The sequence below is a fragment of the Onychostruthus taczanowskii genome, unplaced genomic scaffold (genome assembly GCF_017590055.1).
Source record: "Onychostruthus taczanowskii isolate IOZ18803 unplaced genomic scaffold, ASM1759005v1 scaffold50, whole genome shotgun sequence".
In the NCBI taxonomy this organism is placed as follows: Eukaryota; Metazoa; Chordata; class Aves; order Passeriformes; family Passeridae; genus Onychostruthus; species Onychostruthus taczanowskii.
In genome coordinates this window covers 4,766,846-4,791,916 of record NW_024502569.1, presented here as the reverse complement: position 1 = coordinate 4,791,916, position 25,071 = coordinate 4,766,846, and the positions used below count along the sequence as shown (strand labels likewise).

At 40.7% G+C, this 25,071-nt stretch overlaps 1 protein-coding gene across 1 annotated transcript in view; it reads right to left on the bottom strand.

Moving 5' to 3' along the window:
- Positions 1-1,263: 1,263 nt before the first annotated feature.
- Positions 1,264-25,071, bottom strand: part of SPATA13 (spermatogenesis associated 13) — a 47,206-nt gene continuing 23,398 nt past the window's right edge. The window contains exons 5-13 of the mRNA XM_041416081.1: positions 18,914-19,050; positions 18,157-18,336; positions 16,920-17,105; positions 14,669-14,848; positions 13,806-14,038; positions 11,276-11,405; positions 10,365-10,737; positions 6,448-6,522; positions 1,264-5,249 (exon numbers count right to left, since the gene is read on the bottom strand). Coding sequence (XP_041272015.1) covers positions 5,068-5,249; positions 6,448-6,522; positions 10,365-10,737; positions 11,276-11,405; positions 13,806-14,038; positions 14,669-14,848; positions 16,920-17,105; positions 18,157-18,336; positions 18,914-19,050 — 1,676 coding nt within the window. The 3' untranslated portion in view covers positions 1,264-5,067. The remainder of the gene's footprint in view (positions 5,250-6,447; positions 6,523-10,364; positions 10,738-11,275; positions 11,406-13,805; positions 14,039-14,668; positions 14,849-16,919; positions 17,106-18,156; positions 18,337-18,913; positions 19,051-25,071) is intronic.

The window sequence follows — 25,071 nt, the reverse complement described above, 5'->3', positions numbered from 1 at the left end:
TGAAAAGGCCTGAGTCCTTGTCTCTGTTACTAAGCACAGGTCATTATGCAGCCTTTGGAAAAAACCTAAAGCAAAAATTAAAAAAAAAAAAAATCTAAGACAAGCAGTGCTATTTCTGTGCAAACTAAAAGCTCCATTTGATAGATCAGCTCTCAAGGAACTTAAAAGCTAAAAGTAGAGAATGATTTACAGGATTTAGCCTGACTGCCCAAGCATGAAATGAAAGGCACAAATGAGCTCACCCTGGCCAGATGAACCACAGGGTCCTTAGAAAGCCTATTGACTGCTACATCCTACTCCAGTATTTGCTTAGGGTATGTTTTTATGTCATCTAATCTATCTCACTAAGTGCTCAAACTGTGCCTTTCACTTCAATGTTGCAGCACTCAGCACACAACCCACCGCAGCAGCTGCCTCGGGAGGCAGAAACTTTCAGCTGTGAGATGAACCAAGAAATAGAAGAGCCCAGATGCTGGAAAGAGGGGTAAAGAATTAGCAAACCAACTACTGGGCCAGCATTTGAACTTGTCAAAACATTTCCAATGAAAATATTTCAGCAAAGTATGTTGCTTTGTTAAAGCTGGTGTGTCTCAGCAAAACACAATTTCTGACACAGCCTGGAGCAGGAAGGACACAGGCACACCTTTCAGATGTGGCCCTCTGCCCTGTCAAAATAATGAGACACAAAAAACTTCCCTGAATCAGAGAAGTTGAATCCCCAGCTGCATTGCCCATTGCTCTATCAAGCAGGCAGGTATGCCTGTTCACACATAGGTGCAGAACATGCCTTTTGGGTGAACCCATTTAAATGGTTTCACTTTTATTCCAAAGAAAATAAAATTAAATCCTCCTTACCTGCACTGCAGTACCTAAGTCACCATCCTCTGTTAGCAGGAGCTTTATTAGCACAGAAGCTGCACCTGCATGTACTGCAAGGAGTACTGTGTGAACCCTCTGCCACGACAAGGTAAAACACAGTAGTCACAGGCTGAGACAGCAGCAAGTATGGGCTTTGCCTGAACAATGAAGAGTTCAATACCAGAACCAGGCTTAGGCATTGTCAAAATGAACTTGTGGTGGGAAGAACTGAAGCTGTTACTGGGAAAACAAAAAGAGAATGCTGTGACTTTTTTCTTTAAAATACTAGAAGAAATATGACAGTTGATACAGTTTTGCATCACGAAGAAAATTTCATAGACAATAAAAAAACCCACAACAATTTTAAAACTGCAGATAAAGCTTTATAAGACACAGATGAGGGACTTCAGCTTTGTATATTATTTAATTCAACCATGTACAGTAAGGGAAAAAATAATAGGAATGTAAGTTTGTACTTATTTCCAGAAAATAGATTCATTTGACAAACAACATTCAAAGAGTAAATAAACCTTGCAATGCAGTTACTCCAGAAGAAATGCACATCAAGCTACTGCTGTCCTATACATTGTACTTCAGCTGTCAACAGCCAATTCCTCTGCTCTGCAGCCAGGACACTTCATTTACAACACGTGTAACAGCACACACACGGGGTGAGATGCACAAAGCAATGTACAGAAGGTATAATGTTACAAAACACTTACCAAAATAAAATACATATGCAAGTTATCCCTAGTATTTACAACAAAAGAGTTTTAAATTAGAGATCATTTAGACGGCATCTGCTACATCCAAATGCCACACGTATAGAAAAAAAAGCAGAAAGGCAGTCAGAGAAAGGTACTGTGTTAGTTATGGCTAAAGACCTTTGGCTCCAAAATTGTGATATAATTATTTCCAAAAGACAACTAAAATGTGGAACATTTGAGAAGTCTGTCTTTGAACTCAGTTCTTACTCTGACCACTAAAATTCAATGTGAAATTTAGCATGGCAAGAACCACTTGTAAAACAATCTTATTATTTTATACATCAAATGCTCCGAGTTGGATGCAATTATGGTTTGGCATTTCCTAACTCAGTGGGTACCCATTTGAGGACAATTATATTTTACTGCATCTCATGCAAAAATTCTGAGGTTATCTGCTCAGTAGGCCATCAGGAAGGCTCCGGCTCGGCTTTATCAAAATGAGGCACAAATGTTCTTAGTAGTTGCCCTAGAATTTTTTACAGTAATTTAAAACATGCAATTGGAAAACAACAGATGTTGCCATCACAGCTTTCTGATGATATCTACATAAGTTTTGCCACCAGAAGGAGTTGCTAGAATTCAACCTTCTACATCTTAGTTGCAACTCCTTCCCACAGACTTTGAAGTGAGGCTAACTCCCAAGTAAATATTTGTCTTAATTCTTGAATAATATAATTGTGTGTTTTCATTTCACTATAATTTGTTTAAAAGACTACGGCATAGTATAAATTTGGCCTGTCTTACTATATTTGATCTTAAATCTGTTGCAAGGTCATATTGCAAAGAAAGACAGAGAGAGCATTACAAAACAACCATGTCTATATGAAGGGTACTATATGTAAAACTGTCCTGAGTAATCCACACCATAAAATATTTTCTTTTTATCTCTTTGAAATTCTCTTCTTGAGAAAAAAACCTGCTGCATCCAAAACCATATGCAAACATTTCTGTTCATTTTTAGGGCTAAGGCACCAGCACTAATACATGGAAGAACCTTCATGGGCACTGACATGACACAAGAAAAATCCCCAAACCTTTTTTTCCAGCACCCCACAAAACCGAGCACTGGAAGGAAGCAGGTTTCAGTGAAGACACATATGTAAGTGAGGATCTCATAATGTCTTCAGGTCCAGCTAGCGAAGTTTCTGGGTGAGCACTGCAATCCAACTTCAACCTTTTTTTTGCACTTATAACAAGTTTTTCAAAATGTCATTATGAAAAACATCATCTTGACTCGCACCGTACATGCATCTCATTGGTTTACAGGCCTGAATGTGGCAAGTACCCACAAAAATGGGTATGTAAAAACGCAAAAGGCTTACTCATTTGAGGGGAAGGGTGTACATCCATGCCTGCATTTGGAAGTCTGCTCCTTGTGTTTAAACGGAGCATTTAGAATTATCTATTTTTAAAAATCTGAGCAGCAACGGCTGGCTTAAACATCAAGAGAAATATACAAGCAGCTTTTTTCACTGACTTCCCTGTGCATTTTCCTTCAGCTGGATCATACAAATGTCAGTGTGCACTTCCACTTCTTAACTAGTTTAGGTCATCTCCCATTGCTATGGGAAAGCACAAGCAATGAAATTTACTATGCAGGGCACAATTTGACTGAGCATACCAGACGTTGCCTTATTGCTGAGCTATATACACAAGGCATTTGAAATGTACAGTTGTCAAAAAGGTGTAATTTAAAATCAAAACCACAAACCTGGGCTTTGCAGAAGTGGCCACAAAGTTATGAAATCACAAAACCTACTTAGTAGTGGGCTTCACAACACTGATGATAAATAAAAATATGGAGGTAACAATACTAGTAGGAATGAATACCTCTTTAAAATGATACAGCTTTTTTACATTGTTGTTAAAATGCCTGGCGTTTAGCCCCTTGTTTGTTTTTCATATAGTACAGATCCATGACAAAGCTGATTGTGCCCATTGTCAAAAATACCTTTGGACCTATCCTAATCATCAGGTAATGCCCCTAATCAGCAGCATAGGATAAAGTATTGTAAAGACATTCATAGCAAATCAGTTCTGAAACATATTGAGTCTTTACTTCCTTCCATATTCCCAGCAGTCTTGTCATCCTTGATGAGAGCAAGCAAGCAGAAACTATCAGTGCTACAAATATCAGGATTTTCTTTCTTCCTGATGGCTGTTTAAAAGTTATTCTCCCAGATCAACTTCATGCCACAGAGGAATTGAAGCAATGCATGGATTGAATATGCTGGCCAGAACTGACCTTAATCAAGTCAGGTTCTTCCTCTTCCAATGGGGACTGATGACACCAAGACAAAAATCCATCTCTGGTCCACACAATTTCTCTGTCCCTTTGCAGTAAGGATTTCTCTTTCTTTTTGAAGAAGTCATTGGTCAAAACCCATTGTCAACTGAATGTGTACAAGAAGCATGGATCCAGACCGCTTCAATATATTTACATTACAATTTATTAATTTTCTAAGTCCAGCTATATGAATAAAAAGCATGAGATCTATGTAACATAGCCAGCAGTCACCATGTATTGTCTCAACTCTGATTTTGTACATTCACATTATCTCCGTGAGAAAATAAAAATGTATTTTTTACACAGAGAAATAAACATATTGGAAATACAAAGAAGAGTCTCCCAGGTGAAGAAATGAGTGAAAAAGCGACATGAAAGCTCTACACTGAAGAGCATATATGCATGCATCTGCTCTGACTGAAATTAAACAATCTGAGATGCCCTGGGCTCCTCTTGTTTCCACCTGTGTGCAATAAATGCACATATCTTTACAGTCCATTTCACACTCTGTTCATGTTTCTATAGGACAGAATAAAATTTCCCTGTTCCAATCTGGAATATGGTAAGGCCTTGCGGGATGTTCCCCTGCCATTTGGCAATGTACTAGAAAAAAGATAGGAAGGATTAGCGTCCACTAAATTCTGCAGTACCTGGTTAATCACATGGGATATCTCCACCTGATTTTAATAGGTGATCTGTGTTCAGTGCTCCAAAAGGAAGGAGAAAATTCTCCTAAGACTCCCTGCTGATACATCCCTATAGAAAAATTCCTCCCTATCCAAAATTTGGCCATCAATATAAGGTTAAGAAAAATGAAATGTTACAATGACCTGCATGATTCCCTCACTACTTCAACATAACTAAGAAACAGAGATCAAATACTGCTGTTTCTGAGTAACAGCAAGTTGTCTTTGTCAGAAGAGAGACTGCTCTTCATTAGCAATGCTGACACTTGGCAACATGGACTTCAGAGCAGCCCTGACAAACTTCTTTTCTTATCCAAGACAAAGGCTGCATTCCTGGCTCAAGGGAACCCAAGGTTCTGCCTCTGAAACGGGAGATTCACTGAGCTCAAGTGAGCTTGACTGTGTCTCCAAGGTCCTCCTCTGGAGTGAGTCTCCCTCTGTGCTGATGTCCTTCCAGGTCCTTGGCCCCTCACTTTTTAAAAGGAGTGAGTTTGTTGAAGGTATGCCAGAAGAGGGATGGCTTCCGCTTGGGTTCTGCCAGGGCAAAGACCTGCTGCTGTGGGACACTGGTAGGCACGGTGATGTGTCGTTGGTGAAGGGGATGAAGGGTTTGATGTGGAGGAGGCACGGGACACCCATTATAGCTCACACCTGCAGAAGAACAGTTGGAGAAAGCACCTGAGTCAGCCAGGGAAATTTAAGCAGAGCCAGGGGACAAGATGAATTTTGCCATGATCTTGAATGGCACAACCACTAAGGGTCACGTTTTCTGATGTTCGACTTTTTAATTGCTGCATTGATTTAGATTAAGAAGACAACAGTATCAGTAAAAATAATATAACAGAATTACCAAAAACAAGCAGCAGTTTCACACAGCTGGACTGTATTGTTTGCATAAGTACATCTTGGCATTTCAAAGGAATGACTTCAAACAGCAGATACTAGTACTTCAGTCCACTCTCAGAGTAAGGCTGGGTAAAATACTGCTACCAACAAGAATTTTGTTTCTTCCATTTGAAATATATTTTTCTGGGTTAATGTTCTTAAGACTTTGAGCTTTGTGCATTCTCTTAATCACAAACTTTAGCCATTCCCCTGAAAATCCAGGCAGGTTCCAGGGGTATCTATTGATTGATTAAGAGAAAATGCTTTAAGAACATTAATCTCAGTGAACAGAAGACAACATTAACTCTTTCACTCCTAAACTCAAACTTAAATCTTATTCCACTTTTCTCTCAGCACACTAGAAATTTAGCTGAGTTTGAGTTTAAGATGGAAAAGGACAAAATCCATTGTGATTTGTTTCTGCTGTGATTATTTTCTGAGAGAGGAAATTAATAAAAAAGCCATTTCCTGACAAACAAGCTTCTGGTCCATCCTTCCTTCTACAGGAATGCCAGAAGAAGCCATTTTGACTGTTATTGTAAATAATGTAACAATGTGGCTTGCAAAAAGAACTTCAGGACATTTTAAAGAAGACACAGAATTGGTAAAGAAGAACAAGCTCTTTGAGTAAAAGCAAAGGAAGGAATTGTAATTTAACCTGTGCATCCAATTTACCACCTTAAAAAAATAAACACCCTGCCTTATCTCTTGAGTTTCTTCTCTAATATACAGAATACTGACTTGTCTCTTTGAAGAAGCTCAAGGAGCTGATTTAGTAGGCAGTTTAGAGAGATACTGGAATTTAATATTAAAATAGAGGTTAATGGCAATTATATGACTCCATATAAGCCACAAAAAACGTTTTTAAAAGATTGAAGAACTCAGCCACAGCCAGACTGTGCTATTTCCTAATGACAAGATCAATGGAACACAGTAAGAAGTTAATGCAATTCTCAACACCCACCTTTAATTTTTCCTTGCCTTGACTTACGGGCATTCTGCATGGCTTGTTTCTTCTGATTTTCTGAGATTTCCATACCTACACATCAAAGTGTAAATTAGGGCACTAGTACATAATTACTGTATCTAATACTTGATTGTATTAACTTAAAACAAGTAAGTAAACTGTATCTTAAGCAATTTTTAGTATATCTTAGTAGCAATATATCTGAAATTTTTAGAAGTATGTTTTATATCGTCATATGAACTTAAAGAGGCTTTTCCACTGGTATAATGACAGATAAGTGCAGGTAACAAGAGATTTAAAAAAAAAAAAGTGTAAAGTAAAATTTCTGAAATCTACAAGTTACTAAGTAATAGATCACAAATGCAGAATCCTTTTGTTTTTCACTCACTCTGAGCTAACCTGGGTAACAGATTGGAGTCACTGCTAGTACAAATTTGGGTATCTTTCCCTTCACTCAGAGGAGAGTATCACAAAATCTGGCAGATGCTGAAGCAGGCTGTGATGTGGTTTTGGCAGCATCATTCTGGGGCTGGATTCCTCACTTGAGTTTCTCATACATACTTGTGTAACTCTGCTAGTACAAATTTGGGTATCTTTCCCTTCACTCAGAGGAGAGACATGTACACGAAGCACATGGTAACCCTACGCTATTTACTATCATGTGACAGGTGTATGGCTGAGCTGGGGTACAGAGATGACAGACATCTGCTAGAAGGCGGCATCAGAGACTGGTGCTGTCTGGAGCCCAGGTAGAGGCATTCCAGTTTCCTCTCCCTGTGCACAACACATCTGAGACACGTACAAATGTCACATTTGCACAAGGTGACAACAGGGTGCACATGCTGTGTCATTTCATGCTGTGCATAAGGCTGCACTCATTCCCACATATGCACAGAAAGAGCACAGAAGCTGTGGTTCAAAGCCAGAATGAAGTGTCTGCCTTGGTTCCATTTTGCATCTTCCTCACTTCTCTATACTTGTAAAACTCTCTTTTTTATCCTGAACTTATGAAGAATTTATTACAAATCAGCCTATTAACTTAAAACATCCATATTTTTGGGTAGCAGTAGTTTATTTTATTCTGCAGGTTTGTTTTTTTTTCCTTTATAGAAACAAGGAAACAGACTTTTAAAAATGAAAGCAATTTCATCAAGAGAGATCAGACCACTTTCTTAGGGTTACTATTAGTGGTTTGGAGAAGGATTTTCTGGCTGTGGTCTTTTCTCTCATATATTCATAAAAGCTAAGAAAAGCTAGATATGGTTTGGGAGACAATGACTCACACCAAAGTGTCTTTGAAAATAGAATTAAAATGCCGTTTGCAGTTCTGAATTGAAAGAGTATTATTTGTTCTCTGAGTGGTCAGATTAGAGGCTTTGTGTTGAGTCCAGCAAGATAGCTTACAAAATCAACAAGACAAATTTAAACCTGAGGTTGAGAATAGTGGCATTTTTCCATTGGTTTTGGCTGAAGGAAATGTTTAATTATGCCAAAAAAGGAAGAAATTTTAGAAAAGAAACAGTCTTCTGGTTAATGGAGAAAACATCCAAGCCACTGTGGCTCACAAGACCAGATGCACATTAGCTATTACAACTCAACTATCTTTCCTCTGGTTCATCATATCTGTCCCAAAACAGGAACATCAGAACAGCGAGTTGCAACACTTGAAAAGCAACTTTACAGGAAGCTGGATGTTACATGGGCAGAGAAGACTGCATGTGCCTATGTGCCATTATCAAACATACAGTTTCTCTTTTAACTGTTTGTTTTTTTTCTCCCCTCACTATATTGCACTGTGCCTGAAGGGCATTAAGTACAATGGACCCTCCTTGTGCAGTTCTTGCACTCAGCAACCATGGGAATTTGTGACCAAGCCCCAAAACAAGGCTTAGTGCTTTTATGACAAATCTCACTGCCAGCGCCATCACCACTGTTGGATGATTACTCTTCTGAGTATCATATGTTGATTTTCAAGAGGTCCCAGCAGAATAAATAGTTTAGGGCTGTAGCTGCTACAACTTTGCAGTTTCCTCATGCTTGGGGATTTCTGCAGCAGTGTCACTTAGCAGGAATGGTTAACACCAAGACAGACCTGTGGCTGCCCAGGGCAGAGCCTCAGGAGCTTCCTGACAGACAGCATCTAACTTGCTCAACACACTCTCCCAGTGCTCCATAAAGTAGCCACCCAGGATGCAGTGCAGAGCTTACAAATGCTTCTTCTTAGAAAGGATGGAAATGGAAGCATTCATTTGTTCACTTTTTATCTTCTTTAGCTCAGTCTTGCTAACAAAAGTGCAGGAGCTGTGTTTTACTCAGCAGAACCTTCCATGTCACTGTATTATGGTTCTCGTATACTGGAGTGGAGTTGTTCTGTAACTGTGTTGGAAGAGGGACCGTGTGGACAATTATGATCAGATCCTCAGCAGCGTTCTATTACCCTCTGATCACCTTCACCCTGTTGCAATATCCACTGTTTTAGTGGATAAAAAACACCACTTTAGAGTGCTGTTTAGGTGAATTAAGGGAACACATCTACTTCCCATCCCCGTGAGCACAAGGTGACAGAGCAAGCTCCACACAGAGCAAGGCACGAAAGACGTCAGCATTGTGCACACCGACGCTGACTGTAATGTCACACTGTGACATTCAGCACTGGAGATGGGTCAGGTTTGCAAAGTCTGAGGGATGTTTAGCTGTGGCTCCTCCAATGTTTACTCTAGACTCAAGATGACTAGGATTAATTGCAACAGTTAGAGCAATGTGGAAGGGTTAAAACTGATTTTAAATTGAGAATGAATTGGCAAACTTTGAAGTATTTTCTTCTGCTTATGGACTATCTAAAATACATATGGAAGAGGCCTTATTTTTGTGATATTTACAACAGTATCAAACAAGAGAAAGCAACTAAGATCAAAAGGGTTACATTTGTAATGTAAGGGTTATTCCTGTCTTCCTATTATTCTGACCACATGTTTTACATGGTCATGGAATATAAGGTTTGGCATCTTGTTTAAGTTTTAATAATTTCCGAATTGTATCATCCACTTCACTCCACTTCCAGTGTTAACCTGATGTCAATCCTAAGCGTTAGCCTCAAGAATGTTATTGAAAAGGAGAAGTTCTCATGCAGCCAACATTCACAGATGCACTAACATGACTTTTTAGAAACACTAAAAAAAAGAGGTTTTTTTAATTAGTGGTGCTGCTTTCTTTGCATATGTTTTGCCAATGGAATTTTGCTGGAGCTTTTGTCACTGATTTTAAAAGGATGCATGAAACTATGCAAAACCAAAAAAGCAATCCTAACTATACATTGACACAAAAGACACACTGTCCTTCAAGTGTCTTACAGGCTGCAGGTCTAAAACTGGTCCTAGGATTTACTATCTTTTTTCCTGCTCACTCATTTCTCTGTGCCAGTACCATAGCACTCACTGCCCAGTGGTGCTATTGCTGGGTCTGTAGTTAATGACACCATACAACTGCATGGGCCTCCTGGACACAGGAGGTGCCATTATATGACAAAGTATAAATCTACAATTATTGCCGCTCGGCTTTGTAAAAAAGCATCCTTTATGGACAGATATTTTTGACCAAACATTCATACAAAAGTGCTAGGATATTAGATGGATTTTTTATTATTGATTGGTTTTTTTGACTTGCATCTTGTCATATCTCATCTCTTGTTCGGCTCCACCAAGCACCAGAATCATATGGATGACGCTACCTGCCCTGGACCTTTGGCCCACATTGACAGGGCTAACACACCTGAATGGACTTCACTTACACAGCTAAACATCATGTTAGGTGAGAAACACACACCACCTCAAGAAGACAGAGTGCACATCTGTACAAAATGAAGAGCTGCAAAAGCAAGTTTGTTTTAACCACTGTTTAGAAATTGTTTCACTCACCCATTTCCTTGTCTTCTCGAACTCTTCTCCTTTCATTTTCACACGCCTCCATCCATCTCTTTTTATCCTCCTGTTTTTTTGCACAGAACAAATGAACCTCTTCTGTTGTTCTGTTTATTATCTTAAAAGCATTCTTGACATTGATGTTAAAATCTTTGTCTCTGCCATCTTCGGTGTCCACAATTTCTGTCTCGTCCATGTCAATACGATCCTTGTAATACAAGATGTCCCTTCTCAGCAAGTCCTTCTTACAGAACACAAGTTGATGGTCAAAAAGGAAGAAAGTCCTCTGCTGGCTTTTCCCTTGTTTGGATATTTTGGTCAGTTCTCCTGAGTGGATCAGTTCTGAGCTTCTGGCTAACACATCTGGCCCCTAGGAAGACACGTATATAGAGATATAGAGATACGTAGTAAGTAAATAATCTTTTAAGATCTCACTGTGTGTTTAACCATCGAGTCTTAAGTTCACTCACTTTTCTTGTATTTTTATTATTAGACTTGAAAATGTCACACAATGTAAATAATATCATACAGGCAAATTCAATCAATGTGGTTCTGCTGTACTTTATTGCTGCATGAACAGAGGGAAACATTTAAGTCAGTAAAACAGGTTCCCATTCTGACAGAACTACCAAACTTCCAAATGAGATTCAACATTTTTAAAAGCTCCATTTTGTCATCTCATCTCAAAGGCAAGTGTCCATATTAACACATACTGCTTTTCCTGAACTATAAACAAGGTTAATCAGTAACAGAAACATTGTAAATTAAGCAACTGGACTTTTAACTGAGCAATGACCACTTGAAAAATAGACACCATAAACAACCACCTACGCAGAAAGACTCCTGTAGGGGACATCAAATATTGTACACAGTACCTTTGCCCAGGAAAGGCACAGGCTGACACTCACCTCCCAGTCTACGATAGAGACTTGCCAACGGGCAATCTTGTCTATGCTTTCTAGTCTCCGTTTTCGCTCATTGATCAGGCATGCCACGTTCTTCATGGCCTCATATGCAGCTTTTATGTTGCTATAATCACTGGGAAATGTAAGCACATTTCAAGGATCACTTATACAATAACATGATGCAATCACAAACCATGGAAATGATGCAACCACAGTGCCTGCAGTATAAGCCCACATTATCCACTTATCCCTCTACTCAGGTACTTAAAAAAAGGAACCTGATTCCCACTATCCCAAACCCCACACAATAGCCTCTACAATTCAGTGCTGCTGTACTGCTGGGCTTGTTTAGGAGAAAATTATTAGATTGGTGGAAGGAGGCAGAAGAGATTGATGAATGAACTGCAACACTGTCTCTACTGAAAACAATGGTAGAACTCCCACTGACCTCAGTGATGGCTGTATTTCACCAAAGGACTGTGCTTTTTAGCAAGATTTTAGTGGGATTTTTTTGGGAAGGGCATTCTTTTAATCATGTTTAACAACTGTATTTTCTCCTTCTTGTTCCCAATGACTGGGTCAATGAACACAAATGGGGAATGCTAGCTGGACAGGAAAAAAACCCAAAATCAATCCCACACAGGGTGAGAAGAACAGGGACACCAGAGAGAGGGATTAAACGAGGCCAATATGAAGAAAGCATCCTGTTTCCATGGGACAAATGTGTGAGAGCCATGATGGCCATCTGCCTCTTCCTGCTTCAGGACTAATGCAATTAACTCCAGCCAATCCTCCTGTCCTTCCTGCAATGCTCTGCTTCCCTCCTTCTTTCCTGAGCTCCCAACATGCCTACGAATCTCCCCAAGCTTGCAGGCAGGCTTTTTTTCATCCTCTGCATATGCACCCATCTCTCCTTCACCTTTGTCAAATGGAGTCTCTCAGAAGAGAGAAGGGAAGAGACATATTTCTTGCTTAAGGAGTCCCAGCAGAGCAGCTGCTTTTCCTCTTTTATCAGAATGCCTCTTGCAGAAAAGGGAGTCAGAGGCAAAAAACAGCACGAACCAGAAAAAAAGCCTGCTAAGGTGTTAGCCTTGCTGTCCTTTTTATCTGCTTCTGTCTCAGTTCCAATTTTCACTGGCTACTGCTCATGGATGTGCTTCCCTTCTGAATGTGTGCATTCTCTCCTCTCTTTATTTACATCTGTGGGAACTCTATTCTGCCACACTGAATACAGAAAGTGAGATTAACAATAACAGGATCCTACTAACGTCAGGGAGATGTCCCACAGGGTGACCTCATGATATCCATACTGCTACACTGCCCTTCCTTATCTCAGTTCCTTTTTTCTCTGTTGGTATTTATTCTACACTTGCTACACAACCTGTGGCCTTCACAGCAGGCTGTGCATATTGGAAATTCAAATCTTTTATGAAAACAAAATGCTCCCAAAACCTCCAGCTGGCTGGAGCTTTCCCAAGGCTCCATGTGGGTGTAGATCTGCCTGTTTGTGAGCATCTCTGCACAGTGGGTGCCTCTCTGTGCTTGAAGGCATCTCTGGATGCTGAGCCACACAAGAGGAAAATAGGTACTACGGGAGGAAGGTGGTGAGACCTCGCTGTCATTTTATCAGCATGTTTAATAGCTCACAGAATAACCTTTCTAAAATTAGTAGCAGTGAAAAAGAAACTCTAGCTAGTAATTCTTATTGCAGCACTTCCCAGGTAGTCACAGAACTGCACAGATGCATTTCACAACTAAATGTCAGTGCTTCAAACACTTTGTATTTTGCCCCTGGCAAAAATCCAGTGGTCTCCAAGGGGAGTATTCTCAAGGTTAAAGTACTGACCTTGGCCAAGGAAGCATTGCCTCAGGCTTCATTTGGACTTTGAGCACAGGGGTCACAATGGAATAGTTTCTTGCAATTATACAAGATAAAAAGACATTTATAGATAAAATCTTAATTTAGTCTAAGATTGAATCAGTGCAGGGGTTTACCAGAAAGGCTATATGCAACTTCAATTTTTATTTATGCCAGCTGAAAATCTAGTATCTGGACTTTACTGCAAACTAAGATAATGTTTATTACTACTAAGTTTCTAAAACAAATTATCTCCAAACTTATTCAGATTGTGGTTATTTTCTAAGGCACTCTTCACTTATTCTTACATCCACAACTTTTATGAGTCTTCCCCTCTTCCTATTTGGATTTCCTTCTCCTTTATTTCTTTTGACACACTGGTCTTTTTTTTTACTCTGAATTACATATCCCTCCCTGCATCCTGCTTAAACACCACCTTCTCCTTCTCCCTCTTTGACTTATTCCTTATTGTGTCTTGCATCCTCTCAGTCCCCTCTGCTGCACTTTCAGATACTGTTTTTGTGACTGACTGTGATGGTTCCAAGAAGCTCTGTTTATCATTGTCCTTGGCAAGTTTTGTTCCTGATCACAAAACCTTCAGTGCTGTGTCAGCCAGAAAACTTGAGTAATTAGGTATTACCACTATTACAGAATTTATTATATTAGTTCTCTCACCTGTGCTCCTGAGTGGTGTATTTGAGCAATTCTGCAAGCTGCAGAGGGTATTTGCAGATTTTCTGAACAGGTGTGAGAAGAAAACCATCAATGGCAATGTCAATCATCTGCTGAAGCAAGCGACAGGCCTCGAAGAAGTGGCGGTATTTGCCCTGCTTCATCAGTCTGGAGAGCTCAATGCAGGCACTGGGATGGTTGTTACAATACTCTGAATAAATAGCAAAGCCTTCTTGCTATTAAAAAAAAATACAACTTTACTCAAGTATTTATCTATAAAGGAGAAAAGCTATTTTTGTAATATCATTAAATATAATTAGATTAAGTAATCTATTTTCTATATTGCTTCCAGGCTGATCAGCCTTGAAAGTATGCAGAAATCTACTTTGTAGCTGTCAAAACCACGTACCCTTCTTTGTCAGAACACAGAAATAAAGGTCTCTTCTTGAGTCAGGATAATCACACTCACTTTAAGAAGTATTTTTCTTTAGGGAAGAAGCTATAGGCTTAGCAAGTCTCTGTCAAGAACTCACAGCCTATCTCCCCACTACCTACCTTCCTTAATGTCTGTATGAAGTTTCTGCATGCTGAATATGAGATCATGGCAAACAATCCAGCTCATCTGTGATCATTAGAGTTTCGCCTAAGAAACTTAAAACTGTTTACAAAATTACATGATTGCTAAAGATGAGGAGAAATCTAAAATAAATATTTAATTAATTGCAAGTTACTTTACATTCTAAAATGCTGCCAGTTTATTATTTAAGTAGCACTTGTTAGTAAAGTCCCCTCCTAATATGGTAACTTTGGCTTTTTATTATCACATTTTGTTAATTTCATAAATAAAAACAACTTTTTCAACCTACATGTTGAAGAAAACATGACCCTATTTCACTTAGATGAGGTTCCTCTTTGTTGTACTGTTTCTCAAGATCCTTCAGAAACTTCCTTTGGAACTTGTAAATATCTTCAATATTTCCAAAAATGGTGCTTAACTGAGCTGTGGTGAACATTCCTGTATGTTTGCGACACTGCCGAATGTAACCCTGAAATGAAATAAAAAACACTCCTTAGTCTGAGGATGTGAGATAGGTCCTACCCTGAACAAAATCATTGAAGCTGCCAAGACCCCCGTGATCTCCAGGCAAGGGAGTGGTTTTCTAGATGCACACACACACAGAAGCAGAAGTTCAGATTTGCATCTGAGATGTTCACATGTGGATTCTTGGGGTCCAGCCCCTGTCTCAGGGTACCCCACAAGAACCAGGGACCATCCTGAGTGCAAAGCCCACCTGCATCTCCCTGTTGGGAATGCACTGCAGGGACTGAACCTCCAGAACAGCTGCTGTGCTCACAGTCTCACAGCAGTGACAGCAGCAGGGCTCAGGGAGTGCAAAGGTTAGCTGATGTGATAGGGGCTATCCACCAGGCTCCTCCATTTGGCTGCTGGCAGCCAGGCCTCCCGCAAACGGCTCTGGGAGCAGACAGCTGAAACAGCCTTGCAGTTGCTCTGGTGAGGTTTACCAGGAAGTAACACTGACTGTTGCTGGCACTGTTAGGAATATTCCTGTCTCCTCCACAGCCATCTGCTCTGAGAGCTGTGCAGCGGCTACGCTGCAAGCCAGCAACCGCATTTCCTACTGCACTAACAAGGAAAGCTAATTCCTGTGTGGCTCCTGTAATGTGGGCTGCAAACACTTCTTGAATGTAAAATGTGTTTTATGGGTATACTCTAGCTTCATGATCCTGGCTACAACCAGCCTAAGTGATTCATTCGAGGGCTGAGCTTGCAAATTTGGGTTACTATCTGTGTAGCTTTTCTGGCTTAGTCTTGCTTGAGTGTATTTTCAGCCTTATGTCCTACTTGCACCACCCTAGAGATTCACTCTGAGGATAGCAGATTATCTCTACCCCACATGTTGAGGACGGCCCATTGCTTCTCTTTTTGGAAAATGTGTGCTTGCTCTCTAGTACTAAATTCAGAGGCTTGCCAGATATTAAAAACCAGGTATAGGATATACATATTAGAGAAAATTAATTCATTAATACATGCCTAAGTCGTAACAGGTCAGTAAAATATGACAATCATGTCCAAGAACTCAGCCATGGCAGCAGCATAGCAGAGAGCGTACAAATTCTTCCCTGGTCTTTCATGCACACAATCTTACTAGCTTAAGTAAATAATGAATATAAATGACAAAATGTACATTTAATGTTTTAAAATTAGCCAGTTAGTAACCAATTTTTGTCCTTTCCATTTTTTTGTCTCTTCAAGAAAAAGGCCTGATCTAAAAATGGAAAAAAAAACCCAAAAAACAAAAAACAAACTTACTGCTGCCTTGTCTACTTTGCTGTGAATGGAATAATCTAATGGTAAGTGGTGGACTAAAGGATGACAGTATGACAAATACAAGGACAGACCTAGCAAACTAAGGCTACAAAGAATATTTTTGTAGGTTGCTTAGCACCATTCCAGATGCAAACCACAAAGACAAGTCAAATACAGGTCAAATGCACCATAACTCATGTCAGAAGAGGCAAACTTCAGTGAAAAGTATTAAGAAGCTTCTTGCCCAACTGTAAGCCTCCAACAAATAATGAGAAAAAAAGAAGAAAACCACCCCATTTTGTGGTTCAAACAAGCAAGGCAGATCTAAAACACACTTAGATTTCTTCACGATTCCTAAGCATCCAGTAAAAATCTCCTCACTTGAGAAAAAAGGGAAAAAAACATTTAGCAAATACTCTTTCCAAGTTACTTCCAAGAAGTTTTGTCACTGAACTGCAAATTATTTTACTACAGTTAGTCAAAGTTTTCTATACAGTGGGAAAAATCTCTAAATAAACTAGACTTCCTCCTCTCATTTATTATGGAAATAGCAGTCAGAAAGGCACCTTTTCGCTGTCAAAAATGGAAGTTTTTTTAAAAGAAAGGAAGCAGTGGCTCGTGGCAGTCATCAGAGAGGAAAGCTGTAAGAGGAAACAAAGAATCTGACTGACAGCATCAGAAGTGCAATTGGGAATATTGTGATATAAGAAACCACTGTGGTTCTCAACTTATATGGAATGATTTGTTTTCATTAGGTCAGCAGAATGGCCTCAGGTTAAAACACGTACCTCACAGATGTCCTTGAGATGCTTGATATAGACTCGTTCTGTTTTCATAATTTCCTGTATAACGTTGGTTCTCATCTGATCCCTGTTTTCAGCTATTTTCTGGCGATGCTTGCTAGTATCTGAATCTTGTTCTTCATCCTGGATATTACTACAATTTTCTGGCACTTCTTCCTGATTAACTCGCAGCTGCAGCCAGAACAAACAAAGCAATTAGAGCGAAGCAGAAAGTTTTACAATATGTGGTAAAACTGTTATAAACTTCTTATACCTAGGAGAAGAGCGGATACAGACATATTCTCATTCTTACCTTACAGAGGGAGCTTCACAATGGGATTTATTTCATTGTACTCACTGCATATTCAAATAAAGTGTTGAGATTTCTGTCTGGTTAAATACATGACTTCTACTTGCAGTATTTGAGAGAGACTATATTGTGCTGTCCATGTACTGTTCAGAGTTAAGCTTATTTCTGACACTTACTAATAGTTAATATATTTGGCCAAGTTAGCATGGAGTAAAAATTACAGAAGCAGACACTCAACCGCTTTTAAATAGTTTCCCTGTGCTCCATCTGTATGATGTAGACAGCAGCACCTCCTTTTCTGACTTCTGTCTGATTGCCCAGGTTGCCTAGAGATCTAGAACGGGGAAAGGGAGGAACCCCCTGCTGCACTTTGTGTATGTAGTACTTCATACAGTGCAACCCAAGCTCCACTACAGGTTCTCAAAAAGCAGTACAAATTATTTTCTAAAACATACTTCAATTTTTTATCGAGTTGTTACACTGTCATTAATCTGGGTGAGTTCTTACTGCGGAGTTTAGACTGTGAACCAGATTTCTACACAATGTCCTTGATATTAAATTAAGCCCTATTTTACCAAGAAATCCCTGCAGCATAGCTCTCCCCTGCCCTTATGAGAACTGTTGTTCCTCTCTGTATACATTGATGACTTTCTGTTTGAGCTTCCTGCTCTTGTAATCTCTGTTTGAGAAACTCCTTTGGTTACAAAGGGCCCAAGTGAAGAAGACAGAGTAAAAGCTGTCAGAGGAGCTAAGGGATCTTAGGGTGTGATTCTCTACTGCTTTTTTCCTTGTGAACTCATTAGGGGTCACGCCACTGAGGTTCAGCTATAAACATGCTGAGGATCAGGTATGAAATGTAATGCCATCAAAACTGTTGCACTCTGCTAGGAATCTTGCAATGGTGCAAAAGCAAGAAGCAGAAGAGTTACTCACCCTGACAAAGCTAGCTGGAAACCAGGCCTCCTTGTCCTCATTTCTTCCCCACCACCAGTCTTTGTTGGAAGCTTCTAGAACTCTAATGACATCTCCAGCTTTGAAGCCCAGCTCTTGATCATCCATAGTGACATGGTCCCAGAGAGCCTCTGCATAGACGATGGTGCCATCGCTTATCAACTAAGATAAGAAGAAAATGAGATTGCAAAGGACAGAAGATAAACTATGAAGTGTTTATAAACTACAACTATATCAATATAGGTCACTAGATTGCCTACTATTACTCCTGTTACAGGATAAAACTAAAATTTCAGATTTTCATAAATCCCCGCACATTCTCATTAGTGAAAACAATTAGAATCCTGCTCCAGAGCAGCTACATAGGGTAAGAGTTACAGTCTGTGATGGTTTAAAACCCAGAGGGAAAATTAAACCTATTCAAACTGTCCCCTTTTCCCCACTCCCTTCCTATAGTGGAGGAAACACTAGGAGAGCTTATAGAAAGAATCACAATTTGCTGAAAAACTGCAATAACCACAGTAATGCTAGTAACAGAGTGCACAAAACAGAGTTTTACCCACAAAAAGGGATTCACCACTGAGCAAACAAAAATCCCTCCCACAGAAACTAGCTACTGCCATTGAATTTTTTATGACTATGAAATCTCAGACTATGGAAAACATCCCTCTGAATCCCCCACCCCTGTCCCTGCCGTCCCTGTGCCATCATTCCAGCAATGCAAAGCCCCGGACATTACCTCATTAATTGCTAGCTGTTCCCCTCCGGGCTGCAGGTACCTGGGAGCAGCTTGGCAGAGCTCCTCGTAGCTGTAATCTTCCTCACTGCCATTGTCATCCACTAAGGCTGAAGATTCAGTTCCACCATCTGCAGCAACTAAAACAAAAGTGCAACAGCTGTTTGCTTCATCATTTTTATGATTCAAAGAAAGACAACAATGCAGGAGGAATTGCTGAGAAATTGCCTTTGTTGTCATGAATAAAACAGTAACAGCAGGAGTGGAGGGTAGCAGAGCTCTCAGGAAAACCATCTTTCCGTCATTAAGTAAGTTTTACTAATTTTTAGAATTTCTTATTTAGCAGCTGATGAAACTGCGAAACTTTTGTACACAAAAAACCCAGAACTACAACTTCCTTACTTATTTTTTACCAGAGGAAACCTTAAATGACCCGTATCAGAAGGGAAGCTCCGATGTCATTTCCCAGGCAGCAGATGTGAGAACCCTAGCATTCCCCAGCAGTCAGTGGGGACACTGCCACCACGAGGCTGGGTGCCCTCACACCGTCACATCCCCTGCAGCGACATAAGGACCCAATGGTTCCATGCCCACCCACCCGTGAGAGGGGCGTCAGCCCGTGTTCAGCCCCAGCTCTGTGCTGGCCGCTGCCACCTCTCCCATGAACTGGGGAGGCTCTGCCAGCAGCAAGGCTCAAGGGGACATGGAGCCCAGACTGAGCACAGTGGAATGGCCCTACAAAAAACCTGTTCTAATTGTCCCAAATCACAACAATTTCTTGGTTTGACAATTGTACGTTTTCTGACCAATGAGCAGATTTGTACAGAAAGAGAGGTCAGGACTAAAATAGGTTTCATCTTATTACACAGCCACATAAGCCAGAAAAAACACTGTTATTGTATAAAACTATAAAATCCTTTTGGAGTACACCACTGGGTGATACATCCTTTTGGTGATCACCACTGGCAGAGGAAGAGAACTGGGGGCTGAGCTCAGGAACAAGTCTGACTGACTGACTGGCTGACTGACTGACTGACACCCATGCTGCTCAGTGCTGGACCCTGTCAAGTGGGTTCGCCTCTGAAAGCCACCTGTAATGTTCAAACCATTCAGGATCAAGAAGCATTCATGACCAATGGCCCTGGGCTTGAGTGCACTCTCTGGTCCTTGTTAATTTATTCCTAAAGATTTATTCTTATGGAAGTCCAAGCTGCGAACTAGAGCCTGAAGATCATACAATGCTCAAAAACACATTAAAAGTCAAATTCAGAATAGATTGCTAGCACTGAACTTCTTTGCTAAAGGTCAGTGTGTCCCAGGTAAGTTGCCACACAGTCAACAGAGCAGCTCTTACTCCTGAGTGCCTGGAAAGGGGCATTTAAGCAGAATTATTGAACCTGCCAATTCCAACAAGCAGCAAGGCTGAGCAGCAGGATCCTGAGACTGCCTCTTCTCTACTGTGCTTCAGACCTGGGCACTGCCTGTCTGCTGAGCTCTGGGCTCTGGATAGGTAAGAGTCACAAGGAGACAACTCCTGGCTTTACTCCATGCACCTACTACCACCAGGCACTCTGCTGCCATCTGCTATTTACGTTATAGGGAGAAATACTGCAACCCCCTCCTCAGGGCATGCATACTATCCCTGGCATCTTCACTCATCTGAGCATTAATTTGCCAGAGAGATCAAAGCAGACCACCACACAGATTCAACAAAAAACTTGCAAAATTTTTCTTTCCATTAAAATGGAAAAATATGGCATAGTCTTGATACAACAGAACATGGCTATTCTGTTCTACTCCCTATCATTTTAAATAGACATTCACATTAACAGTATAATCTACTTAAGCAAGAAGGATGCAGAACCCCTATTTAAAAAATCAAGACTATTTTTTCCCCTATAAACTCATTAATCTGAGCAGTGACAAACTTTTAAAATACATCTTGTGACACTTACTGAAAATCTTTATTTAAAAAAAATCTGAAAATAAATATTTCATTAAAACAATTTTTATCTTAAAAAGCAACATGTAAAAAATTAAACCCAGTGGTCCTTTATACATTTCCAGTGCACTATCCATACTGCCTGTGAGGTTGTTCCAGTAATAATGGCACATCAAAATAACCTAATTCATTTGACTCCAGACAAAAAACAACTACAATTTTGGGAGAGAAAGCTGTTTGTTACTCTGTATCAAATCAACAAGCTTACATGGACTTTATAGGGTAGAATCAAGTGAAATCTTGCATTCTGCATCTTTTCCTCTATTGTATACAGAAATACCAGAGGGAGGGGGGTGTTTTCCCGGTTGCACCAACGGGATGCAAAAAACTTAAGACAGCCTGGGATTGATGCTGATCTCCTAGCAGCTTTTCACCAGTACTGCAGGTTCCCATGCATGACACAGAGTAAGTGTCATCAGAATCAGGCCCCCTGACTGCCACTGTTTACCCTTTCAATCAAAAAACATAATGAAAAAAGCAAGAGCAGCATGTCCTACTCACACGTACCCATCTGAAGGCTCTCCAGACTCCAAAAACGCGCCATTGCCCCCCTGGCTACCATGCTGCCGTCAGACCTCTAACAGGTGATGATGCTCAGTCCTACAGGGCTGGTGGAGGATCACAAGAGGCTCTGAGCTACCCACAGCTCAGAGGAACAGGCTGTCAGCTGCCTTCAGCTCCCGGCGGTGCCTCGGAGGCCGAGCCCGGCTGGGAACTGCCAGCAGCGCACTCAGCCGCTCAGCTGCGAGCTCCCGGCTCTCTGACATCATGGGGTGCCCTTAGGGAGGAAGTTCCAGAAAAGAAACAAAAACCTGGCTGCCTGGCCCTGGCTGCGCTGCGCCTGCAGCCGCCCAGACCGCTCCCACAGAGCCCGAACATCGCGAACACAGCGAGCCAGGGAGTGCATTTGTTTTTCATTAAAGCAGCTAAACGCGATTTCAATCTATATTCAAATGACTGCAATCCAGAGGGAGAGACTATTTGGATGGGAGTTGGGAGTTCCTTGTATTACAACACTGTTCAGAGTATCGGTCTATCTTTGTCATACTATACCAGTTAAAATTCCAGAAGAAGTAAACAATTAAGGTATTTTTTGCACAATTTCTCTTGCTTCACAAGCAAATGCTGTATCATTTTTTAGGGCACAAGCAGCACAAGTGTTAAGGCTGCAGCAGACTGCTCCCAGGAAAACAGGGAGGAGGGAGATATTTTCTCACTGAAACTACAAACTTAATTCAGTTGTGAAATAGGGAATGAAGCAGGAAAGCATTCAAACCATCCATCTTTCTCTAGGTCTGACCCAGCCAGAGCACAACCTCATTCATTCACCATGGCCGGCATTCACCCTTGCATCTGTGTCCTCCCACAGTGAAGCTGGATCAGGCCATGCACTGGAAGCAAAGGCAGGAATTGCTCCCATCAGGAGAGTGCAAAGCCTGCTGCAACCTATGTCTGTACACAGTGCTACGCCTACAGTCTGGAAAGCCCCAAAAACTTAATGACTTCATCTTTACCTGAAAACTGTTGCTCAGCTGAGCCTGTCCTGTAACTGGGGACAGCCTCCTCCAGGGATACGTTCACAAAACCCTGGAGGCATTTCTGCACACAGCAACTTCTCAACACCCACTAAAATCACATGGTTTTCCCCAGCGCTGCCTCAAACACAAGGCCAAACATCACCCTGAAATATTAATGCTGTCTTCCTGCAAAAATCCTATTAGTGCTGCACTCCACAGGAGACTGATAGAAATCATCTTCTGAATCTCTCACACATCCCTGTTATTTCTTGCTGCAAGGACTCTAGTTGGATAGCACAGTAAAAACAAGCTACTACATAAGATCTTCACACACAGCATTTTTCTTGGCATAAACCATTAAAATAAAGCAAGCTGGCAAACAAAAGTGACACTGATGACACTGAAGTGCTGATGATCCTGGGACTTGCAAGTGAAAATTTCACACTTTTAATCAGCCACATCACAAGATCTTTGCCATGTCAAACCCCTGCCCATCAGGGAAAAACAGTTCAACTGCCAAAAGAAAACCAGATCAAACCCCACACAGCTCTTTTACAAGACACTTTGAAAAAACAACCTCTGAAAAACAACTCGAAACTCTTTCAGTCTGATTTTTGCAAAAAGGAACAGACTGTGTGCTTCTGCCCAATGACTAACCTAATGCCACCGTGGGATGCTGCTCGGATGGAGGGGGACCTGACCTCCCTCCTTTGCATGGGCACATCTGGCAAACTGAACCACCATAAAAGTGCTCATTGGGGTGAGGTGGTGGTGGCTTCATTTCCTTGTAGATCAGCCAGGGATAGGAGGAGGCACAGGCTGTCCTTTGTAGTGGCAGTCCACAGTGACCTTGTCCAAATGCACGCTGAGCTGGCTTAGCCACTGAGCAGGGCACTCTGAAAAGGCTGTGGGTAGCATTTACTAAAATACTAAAAGCTAGTTTATCCACCTCAAGAAAATTCAGTTCTAGAAACACCCTGGTATCAAAGAACCCTCCATCCTGAGGCAGACCACAGGTCACCCCCAACCACTTCTCCAACAGCAGCCAGTAGCAGATGCCCAGGGAGGAACATAAAAATAGATGAGGCGTGTGATGGCATTTTTCTTATGTACTTTTCTAAATTCCAGTTATCTTCCAGATCAGTCAGATCCTTCTTGGGGCAGAAATTACATCTTTGTGTTCAATGAACTGGATTTTTCAAACCACTTTCTGATTTTTTTAAACTGTTGAGATGTGAAATACAATGTGTAGCAATTAGTTTTATAGTTTAATTTTACAGACTGTGAAAACTATCTTTTATTTTGAGCTTGCTCTCTGGTGATTTCATTTGGTGCCCTTTAGTTCTTAAATTATTGGAAACAATAACTATTATCTGTTCATTTTTCCTATGCCAAACAGACTTTTATTCTCCTATTGTCCCTTTTTCCATGTTCCAGAGCCCAAGCCACATTAATCACTCCTTCCAGAGACACACACTGAGTCGATTTTCTTGTCCTTCTGCTTTTCTCTACATTGTCCCTGTAAAAATGACTTTTGGGATGGAAAGGAATGGGGAGATGGCCCCCACACACACCAGTGGCACAATTGGGCCTTCTGTTTTGTTCTCTATTCATTTCCTACAAACTCCTGCCCTTTTATTTACTGTTTTGACTGTTACTATGCACTGCACTGACTCTGTAAATGTCTGTTAAGATTGCAAGATCTTTTCCTGAATGGCAATATCCAGCTCAAAGTCCATCCTTCTGGAAGCACATCAGCCTCTTTTCCTCCTCCACATGCATTACCTGGGCTTTACCAACACCTGACGCCAGTGCAGTGCCTCATGTCTCACTTTTACTGCCATGAATAATTCAGCACACCAGCAAGAATTACCATTTCATTTTATACTTCCCTTCCCACATCATTCGTGCAGACACTGAACATCTGATTCCACTCATGAGATCTCTCTTTAATACCAACCACTCTCCTGAGTCATCCCCGAGCTGTGCTCCACACAGGCCAAATTCTAGTCCCATCCAAAAAATATGCAAAAAAAAGGGGTTAGTTTTTCAAATGCTTATAAAAATTACTCCGCAGTGACAAATAGACAACTTGTTTAATGTAATTTAAAACTTGTAACCCTTCAAGCACAACAGTAGCAATGTAAGTCTCAAGGGCAGTTTCCTGTGTGTTTTCTGATTCTTACTCTCTTTCCTACACATGATGATTTACTGCCTTGTAACATCTATTTTTCTGAAAATTTACATGTCTGCCATTTACTTTTATCTGCCATTACTATAAGAAGAAAGCAAGTAATGTATTAGGCTTTAGCAAGTAACTAAAATAAGATACCACTGGTTTTCAATGCTTGAGTTTAGAATGACTTTCTATAATAAAGGGCTTTTGTGCTATCAAATTTCACTGTGCATGAGCAAACAAAAAACTCTCACATGTTCAAAGACAAGGAAGTGCCTTGTGATTTAAGAGAAAAAAGAAAAGAGATCAGAATTTGTGACACTAGTCACTTTAGTATTTTCTTCTGGAGCTACCAAACAGATTTTTGCAAGTGTTTTCAAACTGTGAAGTCCATGATATTCCACACTTTCCTTCAGAGTTTTAATTTCAGAAACTTTTCCTGCTCCACTTCTATGTTTATTGTAAG